At 42.5% G+C, this 24,506-nt stretch overlaps 1 protein-coding gene across 1 annotated transcript; it reads left to right on the top strand.

The window, feature by feature from the left end:
* Nucleotides 1–415: 415 nt before the first annotated feature.
* On the top strand, nucleotides 416–23,617 carry LOC109036110 (facilitated trehalose transporter Tret1). The gene is given in 5 exon segments (XM_072304679.1): nucleotides 416–570; nucleotides 573–785; nucleotides 2,144–2,481; nucleotides 14,972–15,328; nucleotides 17,322–23,617. Coding segments are annotated over 5 exon segments (1,260 nt in total). The 5' UTR covers nucleotides 416–503; the 3' UTR covers nucleotides 17,607–23,617.
* The last annotated feature ends 889 nt before the right edge of the window (nucleotides 23,618–24,506 follow it).

Here is a 24,506-nt window from a genome sequence, read left to right as displayed (position 1 = left end):
CATGTGTTACATGCCGATTGCCGCGCCGAGGGCTTCTCCTTTTCATCTTAAGTCCTCGTCATCATTTCTCCTTAAGTCGCGCCGTTCCGGGCCAAATCGTGCGTTTGGTTACTCTCTTAACTCGACTAATTAAAGGTGCTGTCTCTTGTATCACTGAGAGACGACAAAATTAGAAATTACTATACTCTCAGGAAATGAGAGATTTTGTAGCCTCTTCTCGTTTGTAATTTTTTTTTCCTAAATCCGATTTTTTTTTATACCTACATTTAGAAAAATTGCAAAATTTGCAGCCCCCTAGATTTTCCGCCATGGGCCGTGGCCCATGTGGCCACCCCTTAATCTGGCTCTGACCTTGTCTAGTGGTCCATTTGATCGTGTATCGAGACCTTAACGACCCTCTTCTTGTTCGTTGCAGCGTCCATCGGCTCGGCGTGCTTCGGGGTTGCGATGGGCTGGCCGGCGCCGGTGATGTGGGCGCTGCGGGACCCCCGCGGCGAGTCCGGATGACGGCGGAGGAGAGTTCCTGGATGGTCTCGATCATGGAGCTGGGCAACCTCCTCTCGCCGATCCCGGCGGGGTCCTCGCCGACCGCTACGGCCGCAAGTTCGTCCTCCACCTCGCCGCCCCGCTCTTCGCCGCCTCCTGGATCATCGTCCTCCTTTCCAAGGCCAAGCTCATGCTCTACGCCATGCGGGTGCTCCAGGGGCTCGCCACCGGACTCGTCTTCACGCTCACGCCCATGTATCTCGGCGAGATCGCCAAGACGGAGCATCGTGGAACCATAGGTAGGTGCATCTCGGAGACAAGAGACCTCCACTGGCCTCTCGGCGAAAGGCCTTGGTTTGTCGGCCTCCTGTGGTGTAGTGGTTGTAGCGCTGGCCCTATGACCAAAAGGTCCCGGGTTCGATTCCCGGCCAGGTGATCTGAGTTTGACGGTCTCAGGCAGTGGTCACCTGGGGCTGGGGTAATAAGCGTGGGATTAGCCAAAGGCTATTTGAAATTGGTAAAAAAAAGAAAGAAGAAAAAAAAAAAAAAAGGTGAAAGCTTCGGCTTTACTTTTGGGTATTCAACAGTTCCTTGCGGACAATTATCAGGGAGCAGCAGTCATCACCCTAATTTCGGCTGTTGACCAACCTACGTGGTGGATGATGAGCTTCGCGTGACGTCATGGGCCAAACAAGTTTCCCAAATTGGCCATTTTTGGCTTATTTGCAAAATGAAACTGCCAACGCGTTGTTGAACATCAAACATGTGGGTAAGGAAACAGTAGAATGCTGAAGTCCCGAAAGTAAAAGCTTCCACCATGGCCAAGATACTAGTGGAGGGTCTCCTGTCTCTGGAGCATCTCAAGGTTGTTTTTTTTGCTTATTTGTCAAACATTAGGAGTATGCTGCCATGCTAAGGAAGAGCGCCGTATTAACATTAAAGAGTTTCCAAATTTCCTTCGATATAACGTTCATTTTTGAGGAAAGTTATCAATATTTTCCTTTGAAATTTTCAGGAACTCTAAGTGAAATTGCGAGCAAAATAATCTAAAAAATTTGAAAGAAAATATTCATAAGTTTACCAGGAAATTCGTGTTTTATCAAAGGAAATTTGGCAATGCCTGGAGGTTCATACGACGGTTTTCCTTAGCACGGCAGTATATTTTTCGAATTGTTTTCTTACAATAGAAGATAAGGTGAAAATATACGGCCAAAAGAAAGTTAAAAGAGTAGAATATAGCTTGTGCCGAAAATACCTCTTTCAACTCTCCGATTTTTACGTCGCGTGCCGAAAAGGGTTGCGTCTTTCATACATACATATGAAGCCGCTACCTCAGCGCACTAGAGCGCTCTGCGACTCCAAATCGCCATCGGAATCGATCCTCCCACAAATCATCGGGCAGATTACACCGTCTGATCTCCCCCTCCACTCCCTCTCGCCAACCTTTTACTGGACGTCCACGCCGCCTTCTTCCGGGAGGAACCCAATCAAATACCTTTCTGGGCAACCTACTATCTGCCATTCTCCGCACATGTCCATACCAAACCAGCTGCCTGTCTTTCATACTCTCCCTAAATAGGTACTCTAGATTTAAATGGAGGAAATATAATGTTGCCAACTTGCTGGAATCGCCAATGTCTTTGTTTATGCTTCCTAGGGAGCATGTTCTCGGTGATGATGTACGTGGGCTCGCTGTACGCCTACGTGTTCGGACCGCCGTTCTCCTACGACGTCTTCGCCATGATCTGCCTGGCCATGCCGACCGTCATGTTCATCGGGTTCATGTTCATCCCCGAGACGCCCTACTTCTACCTCATGGTCGGCGACGTCAAGTCCGCGCGCAAGTCCCTCTCCTTCTTCCGAAGCAAGGAGGACCCGATCGAAGAGGAGCTCCTCCTAATGCAGGAGTCCGTCGAGACCGACATGGCCAACAAGTCCACGTTCATGGACCTCATGACCGAGGTCGGGAACCGCAAGGCGCTCATCATTCTCCAGGTCAGTCGTAGAGTCCCTTGTCAAGACAATTCGGCTCATGGATGTCACAAACGGGAATAAAGATTACGGAAATTGAACGTTTTTCGTAATCTTTGATCGGCCCATTCTCAAATGCCTTTCTCCGTTCCTCCTCTCATTCCGTTTGTTCCTTGCCGAACCCGTGATTCCCTGGTCCATTCCAGATTATAATCTTTGCAATTGGTGAAAATGTAATCTTTATTCCCGTTTGTGACACTGTGGAGGCCTAAAATACGGGAACCAATCAGAAATGGATTCAAATTGTCTTGACTCTCAGTATAAAGGGACTCTAGTCAGTCGGAGCGCCCTCGTTTTTTTGCACGAAGAAAAAACTTCGTTCATGGGACCCGAAGTTGAGGTCGTATGGATCTCTGAAGTTTTCTGATCACGCATACGAAAGCTTAGGGTCGAGCTACCGAAGTTGGGGTCAGACATCGAGGCACTTCGGTATGTACCGGAGTACTTCAGATGTGTGACCCGAACCCTTCGGTGTAAATCGAGGTACTTCAGATGTCTGACCCGAACTTCGGAAACTGGACCTCAAGTTTTTAGATGTGTATGTATGAGCCGCTTTTACGGCGCACTAGGGCGCTCTGCGACGCCTATTCTCCACAGGAATCTGTCATGGTAGAGATCCTCCGGAAGGTGGCATCTCTCCATCTCTTCATGGATGCCCTCTACCCACCGTTTGGCTGGACGCCCTCTCCGTCGCCTACCTGGGGGGACCCACTCCAACACCTTCTTCGGCAACCTGGTATCAGCCATTCTCTGCACATGCCCATACCATACCAATTGCTTGGTCATGATATCGTGCACAATCGTCCCCTCAACGCCCATTATCTCTCGGACACGTTCATTCCTGACACGTTCTCTCCTCGAGATTCCAGCCGATCTTCGCCAGAAATCCATCTCGGTCGCCTTGAGCATTTCTTGGGTCCGCTTCTTCAACTGCCACACTTCACTGCCATAGGTGATAATAGGCTTGACAACCGAGTTATAAATCCTCTTCTTGTTGTCTTTGGAAATCCTTTGGTCCCAAAGGATCCCATTAAGCATGGCGATGGCTTTCCTTCCTAGAAGATTACGGTCCCGAATGGCCTGATCCAGCTTCCCATCCGAAGTCAGGTTCACCCCCAGGTACTTGTATTGTTCGCAACTTTCTATATGTTGACCATCCTCCAGGACTATGCTTTGCTGAGCACCTCCGACTGACATCTTTTTTGTCTTACGGACACTAACCTCGAGGCCCCATTTGCGGTACTCCTCCACCAACTTCCGGGTCATATACTCCGCGTCATCGTGATCTTGACTTATGACTACCTGGTCGTCAGCAAAGCATAGCGTGAACAGTGTTTCTTGGTCATTTAGAGGGACGCCCATGCCGGCACACTTTCTTTTCCATTCCTTCAGAACGTGCTCTAGATATATCTTAAACAGCGTCGGTGACAGACAACATCCCTGCTTAAGCCCCTTGGTGACAAAAAAACCGTCTGAAAGCCTTCCTTGGCACTTAATTCTAGCAAAAGCCCCCCGATAAAACTGCTTGACTGCCCCAATAAGTCCTTTACTAAAACCAGTTTCTTCTAGGACTTCCCAGAGTTTCACAAGAGGAATACTATCATAAGCCTTTTCAATATCCAAAAACACTAAATGAAGCTCCTGGCCAACAATTCTCTTCTTTTCGGTTAACTGGGTAACACAGAACAGATGATCAGCGGTAGACCGACCAGCCCTAAAACCTGCTTGCTCCTCCGCCTCGAACGGGGTCCACTCCTCTTCGATCTTCGCTTTCAACACTTTTCCATAAATTTTACTTATCGTTCCTGTCACCGCTAACCCTCTGTAGTTCCCACAGTCATCCTTCCTTCCTTTTTTATGCGACGCTGTTATCCAGGCCTCTTTCCATTCTTTCGGGATGTCATCACCGTCAATGCACTTCTGCAGCAAATCCCTGAGATGGTTAACCAACTTGCCAGTCCCACATTTAATTAACTCGGCTGGAATGTTTCCTGGCCCAGGAGCTCTTCCATTCATCAATTCCCTGATTGCTTTGACCACCTCCTCAACTCGAATTTCCATTGAGTGATCCTCGACTATATTTTCAGCATTCCCCGTTTGAAACTCTGGTCGTCCTTCCGTCAATAATTTATTAAAATGTTCGTCAAGCTGTGAGATTGTTATCGGAGATATAATGTCCCGTTTCATGTCCCTTCTTAGGCCTTTGATCAGCTTCCAGCTCTCAGCACTCTTCCTTCCCCCCAGGTATGTGTCAATCCTTGAGCAGTTGGTCTCCCAAGACTCGTTTTTCTTCCTGGTGATTAAAAGACGAACCCTCGCCTGGGCTTTCCTATACGCGCCGCGGGTGTCTGCAGTCCTAGAAGCCAGATAGTCATGGTACTTCCTACGCTTTTCTTCAATTACCTCCTCTACCTCTTTGTCCCACCAGTAGGGTTTCTGTACATCCTTGCTCTCATTACACATACCCAGGGCTTCCTTCGCAGCTGAATGTATGCAACTTTTGATGAACTGGTACAACTCTTCTGCAGTATCGAAAGTTTCTACTCCCAGTTTCTCATCCAGCCGCTTCCTGTAGAGCGCTTTCACGCTTTCATGCTGTAAGCTATCGATGTTGTAGTGCACTTGTTCGATCTTCGTTCCTTGTGGCTGGCACTTCTGATGTTGCAAGGTATTCCTCTGCAGCCCATACTTAACCGGAAATGCAATCTCCGCCTTGAGAAAATGGTGATCACTACCACAGGAGAACCCCCGGCAAACTCTTACTTGTTGAACCTTCATGGTACTCGTTTGCCTGGTGACCGCGTAGTCGATGATTGACTTCAGCCCCCGAGTTTGCTGAACCCACGTGTACTTATGGATATCTCGATGTTGGTAGAATCCGTTCAGTATTTTCAACTCGTTTTGTTCACACATATCAATGATGCGTGCACCGTTGTCATTCATCGCCTCTTCACCGAAAGGTCCAACAACTTTAGAACCATTCCTTCGTCCGGTTCTACCATTCAAATCTCCCATGATAATGACCTCCCTTGTCCTTCCAACCCTCAGAACCTCGTCGTTGAGTTGCTCAAAGAACTGATCCTTTAGATTGACGGGAGCATCATCATTCACACCATATACTCCTAACAGGGCCACCTTGTGACCATGCAGTGTAAGATGCATTCTGATGATCCGCTGGTCTACTGCTTCCCAAGTAGTTATAGACGGACGCAAACTTTTCCGGATAAGTATGGCGACTCCTTGCTGTGCGCGTTGATCTTTACTGACACCACTATAGAACAGATCATAACATCCTAAGTTTTCTGATCCTGTGCCTTTCTTTTTCGTTTCTGTTAACACGGCGACATCTACATTATACTTTTTTACCTCCGATACAACCTCTGTCAATTTATTAGAAATGCCCTGTACATTCCATGTCCCAAAAACCATTGTCCTTTTCCGTAGTTTGTGTCGCAAAATCCGTTTTTTTCCATTATCACCGAGGCTATCTTTATTAGGCTTTTTAACATTAAGTTTTTTTCCGGGTATCGGGGAGTTAGCCCGATGCCCCAACCCCCAACCTCCCAAGTAGCCACGGTTGCAACTTGTTGCAACAACATCATAGAAAAGTTGCAACTTTCTGACGTAACTTTTGTTGCAACTTTGTTGGAAGAAGATGGCAGGAAAGTTGAAACAAAGTCTCAATATTTTTGCAACTTTTTCCTCGAACTTTTTGGGAGGAATTTTAAACAAGTAAAGTGAACAACAAACAATGAGTAACAAGAAAAATGTTAATAGTAATTGTACCCAATATGCCATTTGATTTATTTAAGTAAGACAAACTCCTGGAGGTACTTGTTTTTTCTGCATTCATGAAGCAATTTGTGATTTCTCTGGTTAAAGAGCGATGAGGTTGACAATGCTGCGGAAATTGTGCATCTTGGCTTTTTATATTCAGTTAATCCACTAAAAAGTTCTGCTACACAGTTTTCTGAAAAGAAATCCTACATTTTTTCTATGAACAGATTTGGCAGTAAATCAATATATATATAATAATCTCAGATTGTATGCCAAATCGCACAATTTAGCTGCCCTGCCTAGCTTCATACACTCAGACCCAGATGTGGAAAGAGCATCCCTGGTAAAAAAGACGACTATGCTGCGAATATATAGCATAGTCGTGTGCATATGTGAGAAGTCGCAGTGTAGTCACATGGTTGTCAAGGGTAGTCATCAGTATGCGCAGTGTATTCGCAAGGTAGTTGCAAGGTGGTCACCGGCTAGTGGTCGCTATGAATGTGTAGTTGCAGATCAATGGTGGGTATCCGCAAGCATAGGTGCATATGTTTATGTACCTACCTTTACCCGCTACACATGTGACTACACAACTCTGGGACACTTAGTTGTGCAACTACATATTAACATCACCTTTACATTATGCCTCAGACTATGATTTAATTATAGCATACCGACGGTGAAACTGCCACACCAGCCAGATAGCACCCAATGTTCTGAGAATATTCCGACAATGTTCCTACATTTTGAGCAGCTTTTAATAATCAGAGAATATTCTGAGAATATTCTGTATCAGCAGCTAAACTCAGAATATTCTCAGAATGTTCATCATCTTCCACTACGCATGTGTAGGAGAATCTTCCAGCTACATTTGCATCATGCAAGGTAACAACGGATGACATATGCTCAACGCACGACATGCGAACATGCTCAATAAAATAGAAAATGAACAAAAACCACTCACCAACTTGCTCGAATCAGTAATCCACTGGGTCAGGAAAATCCAATTGACAACAATTAATCCAAATTTCCAATTAGAACTGGTATAAGTACAGAGAAACACTTGAAAACACTATGGGTGCATTGTAAAAAAATCTTGAGCACTCTTTAGCGTAAGTGAAAAATTAGCACCATGATTTAATAGCTGATCAATACAGAACAGCACTCTCAGAAAAGCACTGACACAACACCATTTTTCAGTTTATTTTTACTTCTAGGAGAAAAATGCATTTTTCAAAAGATCCGACATCATCGGCCATCGCTCGACAGCAATGAATGAGATAAAAATAAAGCTTAAATAATTTCACAATTTACTCCGATCATTGATGATATTAAGGTAGCCATTGATTCTCTACCCGACGTCCTTATCACACATAACAAGGAAGGTCAAGAGCACAGAGCAAATGGCACTAAGCAGCGCAATGTACATGTGATATCGCAAGTTCCGGAAGTGTCGATCTGCAAAAATACAAAGCGAGAAACAGATCATCATATTGATCCACCTACAATTAATGACCGTCAATAGAGACAGACATTCAAATACGTTATAATAAATAAGCCACCATTTGTTAACAGAACAGAGTTTTCGTGAGAGTAAGACCCTTCTGTCTGGAGGGACGAGGAACTTCCTTGGACCTTTCCTTCCGAGAAACACTTAAAAATGGACCACTTTACTACTTACAGGTCTGAGCTGCTGAATGAATTACATTACACCAGTCAATAAAATTTTAAACTCACGCCCTCACCGTCGAATGTTGACGGATGACCTGATCTATCGCTGAATATACATAGGATGAGAAGTTGGCACATCTGAAAAGCAGAGCGGTTTATTCTTGTTTCAGCTTTGGTAGTATTTTAAAATTTAACAACTATCTGTTGCCTTAAAAGGGATGAAATAAGTGCAACACCAGCGCACCACTGCAAATGTGCGATTTGTCAAATTTCTAGGGATGAGGTGTTTCAAGTTTTTGCTAATAAATTAGCCAGCCAATTCAAGAGAATGACAGAGGATACGCAGTGAGGATGCCTTTCTATATGTCAGTATATTGAACGGACGGGTGAAAGAGCTGTTGTCTCTCAGTAGGTAACAGTCGGCAAACTATTTGGGCAAGAAGAGAGTTCTCAATTTTTAATTTGAATACATGGAATCGATAGATGCCATTAGACCGAATTAAAGTACACAAGGGTGTGATGATGAAAAATTACTTACTGATTGTGCCAATTTTTGAGTAAAATGACTTAAAGGAAAAAGGTAGAACCAGTAGAACTCTTTTGAACAGAAACAGATGTGGGAGATAAACATTAATATAAACATGACATAACCTAACACTTGTCAAGGTGTTCCTGGAATAGGAATAATCGTTCCTTGCCGATACTTCAAGGGACGTATATATTTATCAAAAGAATTATCAAAGAGAATTATCAGCAGAATAATTCCAAGCAGGGATTAAAGTACAAAAACTGGCGTTCTTAAATGCTTTTAGAGGCTGATTTTCATTTTCATACGAAACCCAGATGAAAAGTCAACAGGTGGAACGGTCCACCGCCCAACTATCCGGTATCCAACTTGGACTTGGAACACCAACACAGTGCTGCCGTTTCCCGGAATTAATTCCGAATTTCGGAACTTTTGAAGTTTCTCGGAATTTTTCTCGGAATCTTTGTAATTCTCGGAATATCCCGGAATTTTTGCGTTTTTTCGGATTTTACCCGGAATTTTTGCCTTTTTTCGGATTTTTCCCGAAATTTTTGCCTTTTTTCGGATTTTTCCCGGAATTTAGGCCATTTTTGTAGGAATTTTTAATATTTTCATCGGAGGTATTGAGATTAATCTGGACATTTTCTCGCAATGATCATTCTGGAAATGGGGATTCTGTTTTCTAGAATTTTCTCGAGTGTCGTATCCATCTTCCCGCGGTTTTCTACCAAACCTATAACCTCAAGAAAGAAAATCAAAATATGAAAATAATGAAATGAACTGAACAACTGTTCACATCATGTTTTGGTGCTTGTTACTAAGTAGTTTTTTTAAGTAAATAGTTAACTATCAGTGATTTCTTGTCTATTTTTGTCCAAGCCGTACTTATTTTTCTCCTTGTCCTTTTTCTATATTTGTTTGTTATTTTCAAGTAAGAAAATAAATTATTAGAAAATTAAAGCCAATTTATGCATTAAAACCAAAAAATTCCTTTCCTAAACGGAAGTGTCAGTCGAGCTTCTATACAACACACTACACATGCATTGCAATGACTCTGAAGAAAACAAGTTCAAAGCTAAAAATTTCAAAAGTTGATGTAGCATAAATGAAAAAAAAAAAGTGCTCTGAAAATTTATTAAGCAGCAAATATTTTTCTGCTGGGAAAACCTATATGTTCCTAAAAAAGAAAAGCTTCAAGTAAATGGGCTGATCCATTTAAATGTGTTATTTTTACATCTCTAATGTTTAGGTAATCTTCAATTTATATAAAAATAAAATAATTTGCAGAGTTTTCATTCCGGGGAGATGGTCAATTATATGTCAATTAATTAATTATTAATTACAATTAATTCCCATTCCTTAATGCGGGCTTTTCAAACGATTTAACTGTTTTATAGGACAGCCGCCCCTTAAAATCACTGTCAGGGCGTCATAATTACGTCCAAACCAGTTGAGAACTGTTCATTTAATATTCATGACGCCCTGACAGTGATTTTAAGGGGTGGCCGTCTTATAAAACGGGTAAACCATTTGAAAATCCCGCGTCAGGAATCGGAATTAATTCCTGGCCGATCTCGGAACTTTTTCCCGGAATATTTGAAAATAATCGGAATAAAATAGTTCCGAATCACGGAATCTTGGGCTGAGCGAGAACGGCAGCACTGCCAATTCATTTCAAATCACCAAGCCGTAAGCAACGGCCACGGCCGACCATGCCGTTACTTTGAAAATGAAATAATTAATCCAATATGTGATCTTCTTAGTTCTTTTCGTGATTCGTATCATCGGCATCCACCTCACTGTACCTAACTTCATCAAACACAGGTAAATACTCTCCCTTCTCCTTCCACCTTTAAACTCGGGACGACGGACACACAAATGAGCCTGTCACCGATTGTCAAGCAACTGATAACGTAAGTAACTTGAGTTTAATTGGCTTTGCCGATTTACGATTCAGTTGATTTAGGTATTCTAACTAGCAAAGTAATTGTGATTTCTATTTTCTTTGTTTGTGTATGCATTTACTACCATGTGCTATTCCTAACAGCAGTTGCGGGCTCTATCTCAAGTCGAAAAGTTTTGTTGCACCCACTTCATCTCCTGTAGGACATCTGGCAGTTATCTAATTTTAATAATATCTAGTACCACTAGAGTTGAAACAAGTATGAACCCCTCAACATTTCAGATGTGTCAACTTCTCATCCTATGTATATTCAGCGATAGATCAGGTCATCCGTCAACATTCGACGGTGAGGGCGTGAGTTTAAAATTTTATTGACTGGTGTAATGTAATTCATTCAGCAGCTCAGACCTGTAAGTAGTAAAGTGGTCCATTTTTAAGTGTTTCTCGGAAGGAAAGGTCCAAGGAAGTTCCTCGTCCCTCCAGACAGAAGGGTCTTACTCTCACGAAAACTCTGTTCTGTTAACAAATGGTGGCTTATTTATTATAACGTATTTGAATGTCTGTCTCTATTGACGGTCATTAATTGTAGGTGGATCAATATGATGATCTGTTTCTCGCTTTGTATTTTTGCAGATCGACACTTCCGGAACTTGCGATATCACATGTACATTGCGCTGCTTAGTGCCATTTGCTCTGTGCTCTTGACCTTCCTTGTTATGTGTGATAAGGACGTCGGGTAGAGAATCAATGGCTACCTTAATATCATCAATGATCGGAGTAAATTGTGAAATTATTTAAGCTTTATTTTTATCTCATTCATTGCTGTCGAGCGATGGCCGATGATGTCGGATCTTTTGAAAAATGCATTTTTCTCCTAGAAGTAAAAATAAACTGAAAAATGGTGTTGTGTCAGTGCTTTTCTGAGAGTGCTGTTCTGTATTGATCAGCTATTAAATCATGGTGCTAATTTTTCACTTACGCTAAAGAGTGCTCAAGATTTTTTTACAATGCACCCATAGTGTTTTCAAGTGTTTCTCTGTACTTATACCAGTTCTAATTGGAAATTTGGATTAATTGTTGTCAATTGGATTTTCCTGACCCAGTGGATTACTGATTCGAGCAAGTTGGTGAGTGGTTTTTGTTCATTTTCTATTTTATTGAGCATGTTTCCATGACATATGCACTCCACAAGTTGGGTAGTCGCCAAGACGACCCCTGTGATTAGGAGGGTACGTAGTTGGAACACCCACAGGTAGTTGCACGACTACATCTAGGTAGTCAAGCGACTACCCGAGATGTATTCATGCGACTACCCTAGTCGTAGTCGTGCGACTACATAGGTGTAGTCGTGCAACTACCTGAGGGCGTTCCATTTATGTACCCTCCTAGTCACAGGGGTAGTTGTCTTTTTTACCAGGACAAATATTCTCAATTCAAAATGTTCATCTTTGCCCGTAAAGTTTTGTCTTCTGTGAGTTTTTCTCTTACGTAAAAATACACAATGTTAAATAGTGATTGGAAAAAATTAAATTTTCAAAGTAGCTTTAAAGTTATCACATTGTGCAAGGATGAGTGTAAACTGCCATATATTTCCATTTCTGCGCCTCCCCCTGCTCCTCCCCCCGCTCCTCCCCCACCCCCGCTCCTCCCCCACCCCCCGCTCCCCCCCCCCCCCCCACCCCCCCCCCCGCGCCTCCCCCACCCCCTCCCCCCGCGCCTCCCCCACCCCCTCCCCCCGCCACCCCCTCCCCCCGCCCCCCGTGGGTCACCTGGGGGATGCATCGGAAGTTGCAACTTTGTTACAACTTATCTGAAGAAGTATTCACTTTGTTGTTTGAAAGTTGGAACCTCTTGCAACTTAATGATAAGAAAGTTACAACTTAGTTGCAACTAAGTTGAAACAAAGTTGAAACTTAGTTGCAACTTTTTGGTTGGATTTGGCTACTTGGGCTGGAGGACCAGGGTTTGATTTTGGAGTACCGTCTCCTAGACAGGCTGCTTTCACCACAGCTATGAGCCCTGTCTGCCCCTCTGATGAGTGGTTCATACGCCATGAAGCCGGTGACCATCTCCACCCCCCTTTAAGGCAGGGGCTACCAGCTGGGGTCCGCAGGCTTGCTAAACCTGTGACAGTACTGAGTACAGTCCCCCATACGGCCAGTTTTTACGGCCAGTTTGTTACGGCCAGTTTTTAGATACCTGATCCGAAAACATCAGAGATCCATACGACCTCAACTTCGGGTCCCACGCATGAAGTTTTTTTCTCCGTGTGTTTATGCAACACAATCAGCCTTTGAGGAGTAATGGAGCTCTTGCATGCCACGGAGATTTTCGATTTAGAGACATAGTCCGCATGTAGAATTCCGCGAAAAACACGCACGAGGTCGATGGTGCCACTGATTTCCTCAGAAAGTGAGTCCCTCTAGTGCCGTGCTAAGGAAAAACGCCGTATGAGCCCTCAGACGTTGCCATATTTCCTTCGATAGAAGCTTAATTTACTGGAAAAATTGTGGATATTTTTCTTCAATTTTATCAGACAATCTTGTCCGCAATTTTATCCAAAACGCCTGAAAGTTTCAGGGAAAAATACGCATGATTTTTCTCCATAATACATGTTTTATTCGGGGCAATTTGGCAACTCTCGAATGTTCATACGGCGTTTTTCCTTAGCAAGGCAGTGCTGCCGTGATAGCGAAGAGAGCAGTTAGTGCAAAAATGAAGTTTTGAGAGATCGAGCTCAGAAGCTTCTGACAAACCTGTGAATCGATCAACAAACACGTGAATCAATCGAATTTTGTCGATCGGTTCATGTTTTGACTTTTCGATCGATTTACGTCGATCCAATCAACACTGGTTTTGTAATAATTTATCGATCGAATTGGTGTCGATCGATTCGCGTCGATCGATTCATGTCGATCCAATCCGCAATGAGGTCAGAAAAGAGGAAATGAGGTCAGCTAGAAGCATATCAGATTTGTCCACATCAGTGGTGTCAAAAAATGACGTAGGGCTGTCTTTATACGGTCACAAGATTCTACCGCACCTGTTAAAAAGGCACCGCCTGTTAAAAACTCCTGGATGCAACTATTACTGCTCTGGGGATGTCAGTGTTGCATATCTGAAAAACTGTAGGCGTTTCATTTTTTCTTACGCTTGCCGCGCCCCTTCTGTGTGCCACTTCAATGCATGCTACTCGGAAGTTCGCGTTTTTATTTTTTGGGTTTCAAGACATTTTTTCAACGCTTTTTTGTCCGCGCACCTTTTTTGTCCAGTAGTTTACGCCCACACGTAAAATAAGCAACGGTGACTTGGTTCAAGCGTTATATTTAAGTCGGTATGTAAAATTATATTGACAATATGGAAATTTAGAGAGAAGGAGGTATTGTTATGGTTGCTCATTTTCTAAACGAAATGTTATTACTTTCTCCTTTGGAATCATCTTTTTAAATTGTCATTGGTGAATTTTATTTCTATCCTTTAAATATTCGATGTACAAAATACCTTATATGTGTATAGGTACTTTTTTTATATTTTTTATTTTTTCTTTACGAAATTATTACTTCATTTTGAAAACATTTATATTTTCAAGACGTGACAAATATTTGTAAAACCTCTTCCGAGCGACATTAATCTCAATTAGCCGCAGTTGTGCGACAGAAACTTCAAAAATGAATAAAAGAGGGGAAAAATCCAAGAAGCACGCAATCTTTAGTTTTAACCCATTTGTACATCGATCTTTTAGAGTTAAATACGTCAAATTTTGAGCGTTTGGTTGCGCGTACACCTCGCTGCAGCACAATAAAAGCACAAAATGTAAAAGAAAAAATTAAAGTGCTCCGAGGATGTAGAGGTTTATCCGGTTTACGTATTAGAGGGTGGGAAAATCTTGAAAGGTAATGAAGTCCTGTTACACCAAAGAGGTGTAGAGAGTTTGAGTGAATTTTGTCTCGTGGAATTGACGCTCCCCCATTTTTACAAAAACTCTCAACTATATATTATTCTCCGTTGGACCAAACAGACAAAACAAAAAAACAAGCAAACCCTCATTCTTCTAAGACATTTTACATTTTCATCCAAAAACGTCGTGAGCAATTGTCGTTTGTATTTACATGTGCGGGCCAATTGGATTACATTTCGCAAAAAGGAGCCAGGAGCATTGCAATGTTGCTAAGATTGTGCAACTTATTTTGTCTTGGAAGAAAAACCTGATTATCCATTAACAGACTCTAATTTACTCGCTAAAAAATGTGAATTTGAGACAAAACTTACCATGTAAACTTCATATTTCCTCGTGATATCAGTAATTTTATTGCAAAGTATGAAGTTGTACAATCTCAGCATGAGTGCAATGCTTCCGGTTCCTTTTTGCAAAATGCAATCCAATTAACTTTGGGTCTCAACTGGCACGTGGACCAAAACTCCCGTGCCGAAAAAACGCGTGGACGTAAATTACTGGAAAAAACAGGTGCGCGGACAAAAAATCGTTGACGAAATGTCCTATAACCTATATGTCCTATATTTTTTGATGGATTCACGTCGATCGACATCGAACCCTTACCCTCCGCTTTCTGTGGCTCCAGGTTCTCTCCATGTTCAAGATAATGACCGGGATCTGCGCGCTGCTGACCTACGCGACGATGACGTTCGAGGAGACGGGGACCCGGTGCGACGCCAACCTCGTCTCCATCTCCTTCGCGGTCGTCATCGTCGTCTCGACGATCGCCTCCGCGGGCTTCGTCGACCGCTGCGGCCGCCGCCCGATGCTCCTCGTCTCCTCCGCCGGCCTCACCCTCACCAACGTCCTCATCGCCCTCTACTTCTACGAGCTCCGCCTCCTCCCGCCCCTCAGCGACTACGCCTTCATCGTCTTCGCCGCCGTCGGGGCGCTTGCTTGCTTCCACACCATCGGATACGGCGCCGTTCATTCTACTATCCAGGTATCCCATTAGAGTGGCACTTTTTTTAGTGATTAGGGATTTGCATGCAGGTGTCTGAAATGGATATGTTGCATGTGTGAGGAATTTGCGATTTGACTGTTGATTTCTTACGTAAAAGTTCGCGAGAAACGCGATGGTGCCTCTGGTTTCCTCTGAAATCATCTCCCAAGCTCAAAAACAGCTCTCAAGTTGAGGCCAAAATGGAGGGGATATCCCACCCTACCCTGAGAGTCCACCTTCACATCAAGACAAAATCTCCATGCAAAGATAGGGAGCAAATACATTGACGGGGCTGCCACTTTATTTCGGGACTCTAACACTGAAAACACGGCATCACTGCTAATGTATTTGCTCCCTATCTTTGCATGGAGAGTTTGTCTTGATGTAGAGGTGGACTCTCAGGATAGCGTGGGATATCCCCTCCATTTTGGCCTCAACTTGAGAGCTTTTTATAAGCTTGGGAGTTAATTTCAGAGAAAACCTGTGGCCACATCGTGTTTCTCGTGAGCTTTTACATGAGAATCAACGGTCAAATCGCAAATACCTAACACATGCAACATCTCCATTAGATGAATTTCGTGTTTGAGTGGAAACTACTGACTGAATTGAATACGAAGATACCCTTGGTTCATGAATTGAACAATTGGACTGCATTTTGCAAAGAGGGACCAAGAGCATTGCAATGTTGCTAAGATTGTGCAACTTCTTGGACGGATCTTATTATATTTAGATAATCTAAAAGAATCAAACATCAAAGCACGATTCTAAGACTTGAACGGCTTAAAGCGAGTTCACGCGGCCCATTAAGCTGCTCGCCAGCGGGCTGATTATTGAAATTAACAGACAAAGCTATAGACAAAGAAGACAAAAAGGATATGGAGGGACTCTATTGGTAGAAGCTGGTGGTTGCAGAGGACAAAGCTGATGGGTAATGGACTATCTAACTGCAACCCACGAGAAATCCGACAGTTAGTCCATCATAATCTTCCTTAGCCTAGGAACCACACATTTCAACCAATAGGATCGGCCCATACTTTTTATGTCCTTTTTGTCTATAGCTATGTCCATCAATTTCAGTAATCAGTTCGCAGGCCGCCCGATGTGCAGCCTGACTTGCAGCTTAATGGGTCGCTGCAAACCGTTCGACGACGAGCCCTCTTGCGGACTGATTGTTGAAATTTGCAGACGAAGCGATGTACATAGAAGACAAGAAAGATATGGAGGGATCCTATTGGTAGAGGCAGGTGGTGGCAATAGACTTACCAACAGCAACCCACGAGAGACCCTATAGTTAGTCCATCAGTTTCTCCCTTTGTCTATAAGAACCACCCGTTCCAACCGATAGAATCGCTCCATACGCCTTACTCTTTATGTCTTCTTTATCTATCGCATTGTCTATCGATTTCAACAATGGCCCGCTAAGATCCATAAAGGTACATGAATGGCAGGTCCCATGTCACAGTGGATACAGTTCCTTTTGATTGATTTGCGCGCCCAATGGACCACTAGACAAGGTAGGAATGTAAGCAATCTGATATTCATGTTCCTTAACCAGAATTTCACGGAAAACACGATTCGTGCAACGAAAATTACTGAAACCAACTCCTAACGAAGATATTAACGTTTTTATTTCACGTTGGCTACGGGGAATTTGAACTGCCCGCTCACAAGAAACTCAAAGCTCTACGTGAGTCAAATCGCGCACTACAACGGTTTCAGCAAGCTTCTCAATCGAGCAATGTTCATTTCCCACCCTGTGTTGTTTAAACATTAGCAATTTGCTACAGCTGAGCCAAAGCGTCAAGATCGACGTAGCCAGATTTTTATATCGCAAAGACTGTCATGATAACGTTTAGCGCGCGATGTGAATTACGTAGAGCATTGAGTTTTCATGAGCGGATGGTTTGAATTCACGCGTCAAGAATTATTAAATATCTTTGTATAGTATATTATATAAGATTCTAGGTAGTCCCCGATTTTGTGTTTGTTGTAGTGTGAGTACTTCCCGTCCAACACGCGCGGCCTGGCCAACGGGATCACGGCCGTCACGCTGACCGTGTTCTCTTTCTTCACGCTGAAGATCTTCCAGTCAATCGACACGTATTTCGGGATGTACGTGAATTTCATCGTCTTCGCCGCGTTTTGCTTCAGCGCCAGCGTCTTCGTCAACGAGGTCGTCTTCGAGACGAAGGGGAAGTCCTTCTCGGAGATCCACGCCGAGTTCAGGAACCGAGTCTCAGAGGCCTATGTCGACGAGCACCACGTCGTCACCGTCTGAATCGGTGACCAATCTCAAATGTTAGGGACTCTGAGTTCCGTCTGTTTTATAATCCTGCTGTGCTAAGGAAGAATGCCGTATGAGCCTCTAGATGTTGCCATATTTCCTTCAATGAAAGTCAAATTTACCGAGAAAATAGTGAATGGAGATGTTGCATGTGTGAGGTATTTGCGATTTGACTGTTGTTTCTTATGTAAAACTTCGCGGTAAACACGATGGTGCCACTGGTTTTCTCTGAAATCATCTCCCAAGCTCAAAAAGAGCTGTCAAAGAGAGGCCAAAATGGAGGGGATATCCTACCCTACCCTGAGAGTCCACCTCTACATCAAAACAAACTCTCCATGCAAAGATAGGGAGCAAATACATTGGCAGCGATGCCGTGTTTTCAGTTTTAGAGTCCCCCAATAAAGTGGCAACCCTGCTGATGTATTTGCTTCCCATCTTTGCATGGAGAGTTTGTTTTGATGTAGAGGTGGACTCTCAGGGTAGGGCGGGATATCTCCTCCATTTTGGCTTCAACTTCAAAGCTTTTTTTGAGCTTGGGAGTTGATTTCAGAGAAAACCAGTGGCACCATCGTGTCTCTCGCGAACTTTTACACAAGAATCAACAGTCAAATCGCAAATCCCTCACACATGCAACATCTCCATTACCCCCCCCCCCCCCAAATTTCGCAGTCAATTATTTTCGCGATTTAATATAAAATACACTGTTAAAAATCCATGATTTTCTCTGAGTTAATGACCAGCGCGAAAAATAAGTTCAGCGCGAATATCACTCCCGCTCCGGATCTGAGTACAGCCTGGCCAGTATCACTGAGAAAAAAAGTACGGTCAGGAGAACCGCAGTGCGTTAGCACGTACCGCACAGTACGGCCGATATTGAACACCGAATGTTTCGGTTTACACTACAGTATATCCTCGGTAGCTACTACCAGACTTCTCGGTTCGGGGTACCGAGATTCCCGATTCAGGGTACCGAACTCTCGGTTCCTGCTACCGAACTGCGATTTGCACAACCGGGGTGGTGCGGTTTGCGTTACCGACGTTTTTAGGGGTGCGCCGGTAAGGGTAGGGCGATGTGACGTAGCTGCTGGGGCAGGGGGGGGGGGGGGCTCCGGATGGCCCCCCCTCCAATGACTGAATTTTTCAGTATGTACTAGTCAGGGGCTAGGGTGCCCATTAATACATAATGTCGAGATATTTAATGAAAGGGGAGAGGGAGAGATGATTCCAAATTTCCCTCAATAGAGGAAAAGATCCTATGTACCCTCTGGAAGAGATGCAAAAATCCCCGTTGGTCCTGCTAAGACCAACAGGATTTTTGCATCCCTCCCAGAGGATACATGGGATATTGTCTTCTATTGAGGGGAATTTGGAATCATCTCTCCCCCCCCCCCCTTTCATTAAATCTCTCGACTTCATGTATTAATTTGCAATAATAAAGTCACATTGTTTATTTTAATACCTGAGAGAAATTTAAATGAAAAATGAAGAGACCTCCCTCGGTCACTATTTGAGGCTAAAAAAGACATTCGGACCTTCAAAAGCGGGGCTCTTGTGTCATAATTTTGAAAATATTTAGTCAGACAGCACAGCAAATTTTAATCAAAATCGATGCCATGAAGCCTAAAATTTAATTTGGAAAATGATCTGGTGTTCGGCATGAAAAACAGTGCAGGGAGAGAAAAAGCTGGTTATTAATTTTTCCTAATTTTCCTTAAATTCATTTTTTTTTTAAATTCCCAAGTAACTTCGAACAGTTCCTCCCAATTTTGAATCGCTGATCGGTCGTTGTAGGTGCATATGTTGAAGGCAAATAGTCAAATCAGGCATTTGGTTGAATGCCTAGGCAAATGGTCAAATATTTTCACTTAGACTGAAATTCTGATTATTTTACTAACTGTAGACAAAATAATGCTCTGATCATGTGGGAAGGAATTCTCTGTAGAAATTTGCTTCATACAATGATAAATACCTGAGTTATTTCTAGTCCTAGATTGCACATTTATCTCAAAATACACAGCATTTAATAAAATAAACTTATTTCACAATTTGGACAACTGAAGAAATGTGAGGAGCATTTTTGAATAGGAAAGGCAATAACAGTCTGTACTTTAATGGACTTTCACACTTTAAATATTGGAAATTCGAGAGGTCTCTGTGAAAACATAAGAAACCTCGCAACATCTGAAAATTTGACAATCCGCCTAGGTATTTGATAAAATGCCTAATTTGACTATTTGCCTTTGACACATACACATCTCTCTAAACAAGAATTAAGCACGATTGAAAAATAAAAAAAAATACCTCATTAGGTCTAGGAGCAATGATTGGTTCATGCAAGGAACAGTATCTCTATTCAAGTCAGTGAGAAAACTTGCTTGAAGAGAACTGATTAAAGATCACTCTCATGAAATACAAATACAAATTCTGCATACACCATTTTAAAACTTAAGTATCAAGAAAGGTTTACAGAACTGCACAACTTATTATAATATCTAGTTCTTGTTAGAATATGAAGTTGGATGGGCATAAGACATTCAATGTAGGTATGCTAAAACTAATTCTCCCTGCGAAGAGCACTAGAGTCGTTAATAAAATAAAATGTGAGAATATCCTGATCGGTCACAATTGCAGAGAACATGGATGGTGTTGAAACGGAGAATAAAATAAAACACTGACTCACCAGACAATTTTTGCGATTGAATCAGAAGGTATGAATTTTCTGCAGAGTTGGATGTGAATCTCTTGAGTACACTACACTTTCTGGTTTGTTTTTTTTTCATTCGCCTTTCATTAAATAATAGATGCACCACTGATTTTCATTTCAAAAATTATAAGATGAAAGTCCATATGTAGAGGTAACATGCATTTAAGCAACAACTCACTGTGCGCGCACCTGACAATAATTGCACAATCTTTAAGGTAAGAGCGTAAGCTTAAGTAGTGAGGCTGCAACTATTGGGTGAAATAGATGAATCAACACTGCTAAATTTTCAAACAAATACTGAGACTGCAAGATGCAATCAGCTGAGTAATTTGTTTAAAAAGTCATACAGCTATCAATTACTCTTTAAGGAGGAAGATGTTTTGAGGTTATACCGATGGGCTCATGTATCTCTCTGAATCAGACTCCTATTAAATTCAGGAGAGCAGGTTCATCAAACAAGAAAACTAACTAAAAAGAACAAAGGGGATTACTGAAAACTGTAGGTGGGTACCTGAGAAACATATGTACTTCAATTGTTAGACAAAATCATTGGAACGAGACAAGCTGGATCTGTGACGTTCGGTTACGTGAGAAAAGCACACTCTGTAGAACTGATTCGGAAGAAGATAGTCTCCTTTTTGTATAGATACGTTAACATTCTCACTTCGTTACCATGGCTTTGGAAGAAATAGAAATCACAAATTACAACGAGTGCCGAACTTGATCCTGGAGGCACAAGGTTGATGAAACAAAGAGGTGCCTAAATGGACGTTCCTGAGTACTTTAAGTAACTGATAAGCCATGAGACACACAATTCAGAGTTTCAAATACAAAAACTCAGCACTGTTTTTTAATTATTCAGGGATATGAGAGTTGATTTGAGATAAAATGAAGCATTCGACACTGCACAAGCGTGGCTGATAACAAAGGAGGATGATCACAGAGAACAGAATTGATAGACGGTGCACATTTCTCACTCACCCAGCTCCAGCTGTCCAAATGTTGCCGGCTCGGACCACACGCGGCAAATTCAAATATCATTATACTTATATGCACTTGTGATTGAAATTATTCACTCCATTTCCACGATCGGATTCAAAGCACCAGCCCGTGGAAAACACTCACTTGCTCAAAGACGGTTAGAAACCGAACTTTAAATTTGTTCACCCGAACGTTTCCGATTTCACCCGAGTGAAAAGCCGAGATGTGCAGTAATGTGAACCGTACCACCGTGGAATTTTTTCCACGGAAGAACCTCGGTCAAGTAAGCCGCGGCCTCTCACGGCTCGGTTCGCACTCCCGCACCCTGCGGTTCACATGACCGAGAGTACGGTGCAGGTAACCGTATTACTGCGCACCGTACTCCTCGGTATAAATTATTGTACTTTTTTTCTCAGTGTATACCAACAAAATGAGCGCCATATGCGCGCCGGAATTTTTAACAGTGTATCTGAAGAGTCCGAGGAAAACTGTGCAAAACTTTCCTCACAAATACATGTTTTATCCGAGGAAATTTGACAACGCTCGAATTTTCATACGACGTTCTTCCTTACTGCGGCAGAATACTTCTAATATACATTTCCGGTTCGTTTCACAAATAGCGCACGCGCAGTGGGAAAAAAAAAACACATTGGATCTAGAGTCCAGACTCTTGAAAACATTGACAAGAAAAAATACTCTTAATTCAATCGATTTTTGCTTGAATCGAAACGAAATCCGTTTAAATTAAGAGGCTTGGTTCTGATTGAATCAAGAGTACTTTTTCTTGTCGATGTTTTTTAAGAGTCTGGACTCTACATCCAATGTGTTTTTTGTTTTCCAGTATACTACATAGGCTGTCCCAAAACAACTGAGAGTAAGTCTGTATTTCAGAAACAATAATAGATATTGAAACGCGGTTTGTGGGAGATTGTAGCTCATATCCTTAGCTATTCAACAAGCCCAAGATTTGCTATTTTGGTCAAAATTTCGCTGAGTTACAGCAATTTTTTGGAGCCGTGTAAAATATAACCCTACAGGATTTTTGAGTATTTTTTTCCTTGTCTGAACTGTTGTTCCGAGATCGCAACTTTGCGGATCACGTTGGCACTGGTCTAGATGCAAGTTCTAACATGTTTGCATGTGCTTTCATTGCATACCAGAGTTTTCTTCAACTTCCCAGCTCAGTGAAGCCAACATTGTCTAGCGTTAATGACACGTGTTCTCGTTTGGTGCAATGAGTTCGCCCGCGGAGCTGAAACAAGAGCAACGCTATGCCATCCGTTACTGTGTTTACCAAGGTTTAACTGTCTCTGATACCGTGAAAGAGATGTTAGTTGCTTATGGAGAAAATCGACTTGGGGAGAGCACCATTTATCGGTGGCATGCAGCTTTTTCCGAGGGTCGCGAGTCGGCGGCTTTGATTCCGCATGGCGGCCGGCCGTCAACTTCTGCGGCGGAGGAAGAAAGTGTCATTAACGCTGGACAATGTTGGCTTCCCTGAGCTGGGAAGTTGAAGAAAACTCTGGTATGCAATGAAAGCACATGCAAACATGTTAGAACTTGCATCTAGACCAGTGCCAACGTGATCCGCAAAGTTGCGATCTCGGAACAACAGTTCAGACAAGGAAAAAAATACTCAAAAATCCTGTAGGGTTATATTTTACACGGCTCCAAAAAATTGCTGTAACTCAGCGAAATTTTGACCAAAATAGCAAATCTTGGGCTCGTTGAATAGCTAAGGATATGAGCTACAACCTCCCACAAACCGCGTTTCAATATCTATTATTGTTTCTGAAATACAGACTTACTCTCAGTTGTTTTGGGACAGCCTATGTATTTGTTACCAAATGTAGATAGGTGGTTGTATGGATGAGCTGCGGCGAAAAATTTTTTTTTTTTTATTATTTTTTATTTATGAACAAAACTACAGAGTATTAATTGTTTTTACATTAACGGCGAAAATAGTAAGTAGTTCCCCATTTCAAAGTAGCACCGGTTGCAATGAATTGCAAAATTAAAATAAATTTACACGGTAAAATTATTGCTGCTGCATTTGAGTGTTAAGCATGTTGCCTATCTAATGATTGAAGGAAGAAATCTCATTGAAATGGTTACTTTTATAGTTTAAGTGTTATAGTTAGTTATTTATTCATAGTCACATTTTTAAATTTTGCACGCCCTATCGAGTGCAAATATTTTACACTTCTACAGTCTTTCAGGCAAATGGAAGAAAAAGGCTCTGAGAAATGTAACGTTTATAATACTAGAATATTCTGAATATTGGACATTCTTTTTGGAAATACAACGAATGCACTCGTAATTTCAAACTAGTTTTCTTTTAACCTCCGGAACAGCTATAATGCACTGTGTAAAAAATTTGGAGTAAAATCTGGCTCCGGAGTTTACGTAACGTTCAAAAACCCTGAGTAGTATGAATTCAGAGCGCATCTGTTTTCCTTTCGGGATGGCTTACACTAATCCGAGGCGGAGTCTACTCTTTTTGCGGAGTGTCATACGCTTTTCTGGTGTAATATCAATTCGCCTTCATATCTTTCGGGGTTATCAGGCGCTACGTAGACTCCAGTACCGAATTTCAGTCTTCGATTTTTTAAAAGTGCAGATCCTAAATGGACGGGGTGAGACCGCAAAGGAGCCAGAGGGCTGATTCACTTGTCGTTTAAAAAAATAAAACTCGAGTAATATTTTGCAAAGTATTGATTCGGAGCAAATGTCCCCTCGTAGACCGAGAGCTTGCCCGAAGAATTTCAACCGGAAAGATCTAAAAAAGCCACCATTTTTTTTTCAATATCTTTTTTACTGATGATTGAGGATCGGTCGGTCTGGCAGGTCATATCGGTGACGTTCAGTGGCAAAATGACTTCAAATTTCAAAAAAATTTACCCTTTAACTGGAGAGATGTAAGCATGAAAGGAGGGGTATCGTTAAGGGCCTTTTTTGGGCCCACCCTGAAATTCCTCAACTCCGCGATTTTTTGGTCATCGAAGGTCTATATTTTACGGAATTCATAATGGTTTGGTCATTTCCGATCTATTTCAGGGTCTACCACTGGCCTAAACATGGGTCTGAAGGCCGATTTTGGCGAAAAATGCGGATTTTTCGGCATTCAACGCGCTGTTTCATACCGATCCCTTCGGAGGACAAAAAAGTCCTTCAAGTATGTTCATTAGGGATATCTGAAAAACTAGGGA

Source organism: Bemisia tabaci, chromosome 9 (assembly GCF_918797505.1).
Source record: "Bemisia tabaci chromosome 9, PGI_BMITA_v3".
Classification (NCBI taxonomy): Eukaryota; Metazoa; Arthropoda; class Insecta; order Hemiptera; family Aleyrodidae; genus Bemisia; species Bemisia tabaci.
This window is presented reverse-complemented; position numbering and strand designations above follow the sequence as displayed.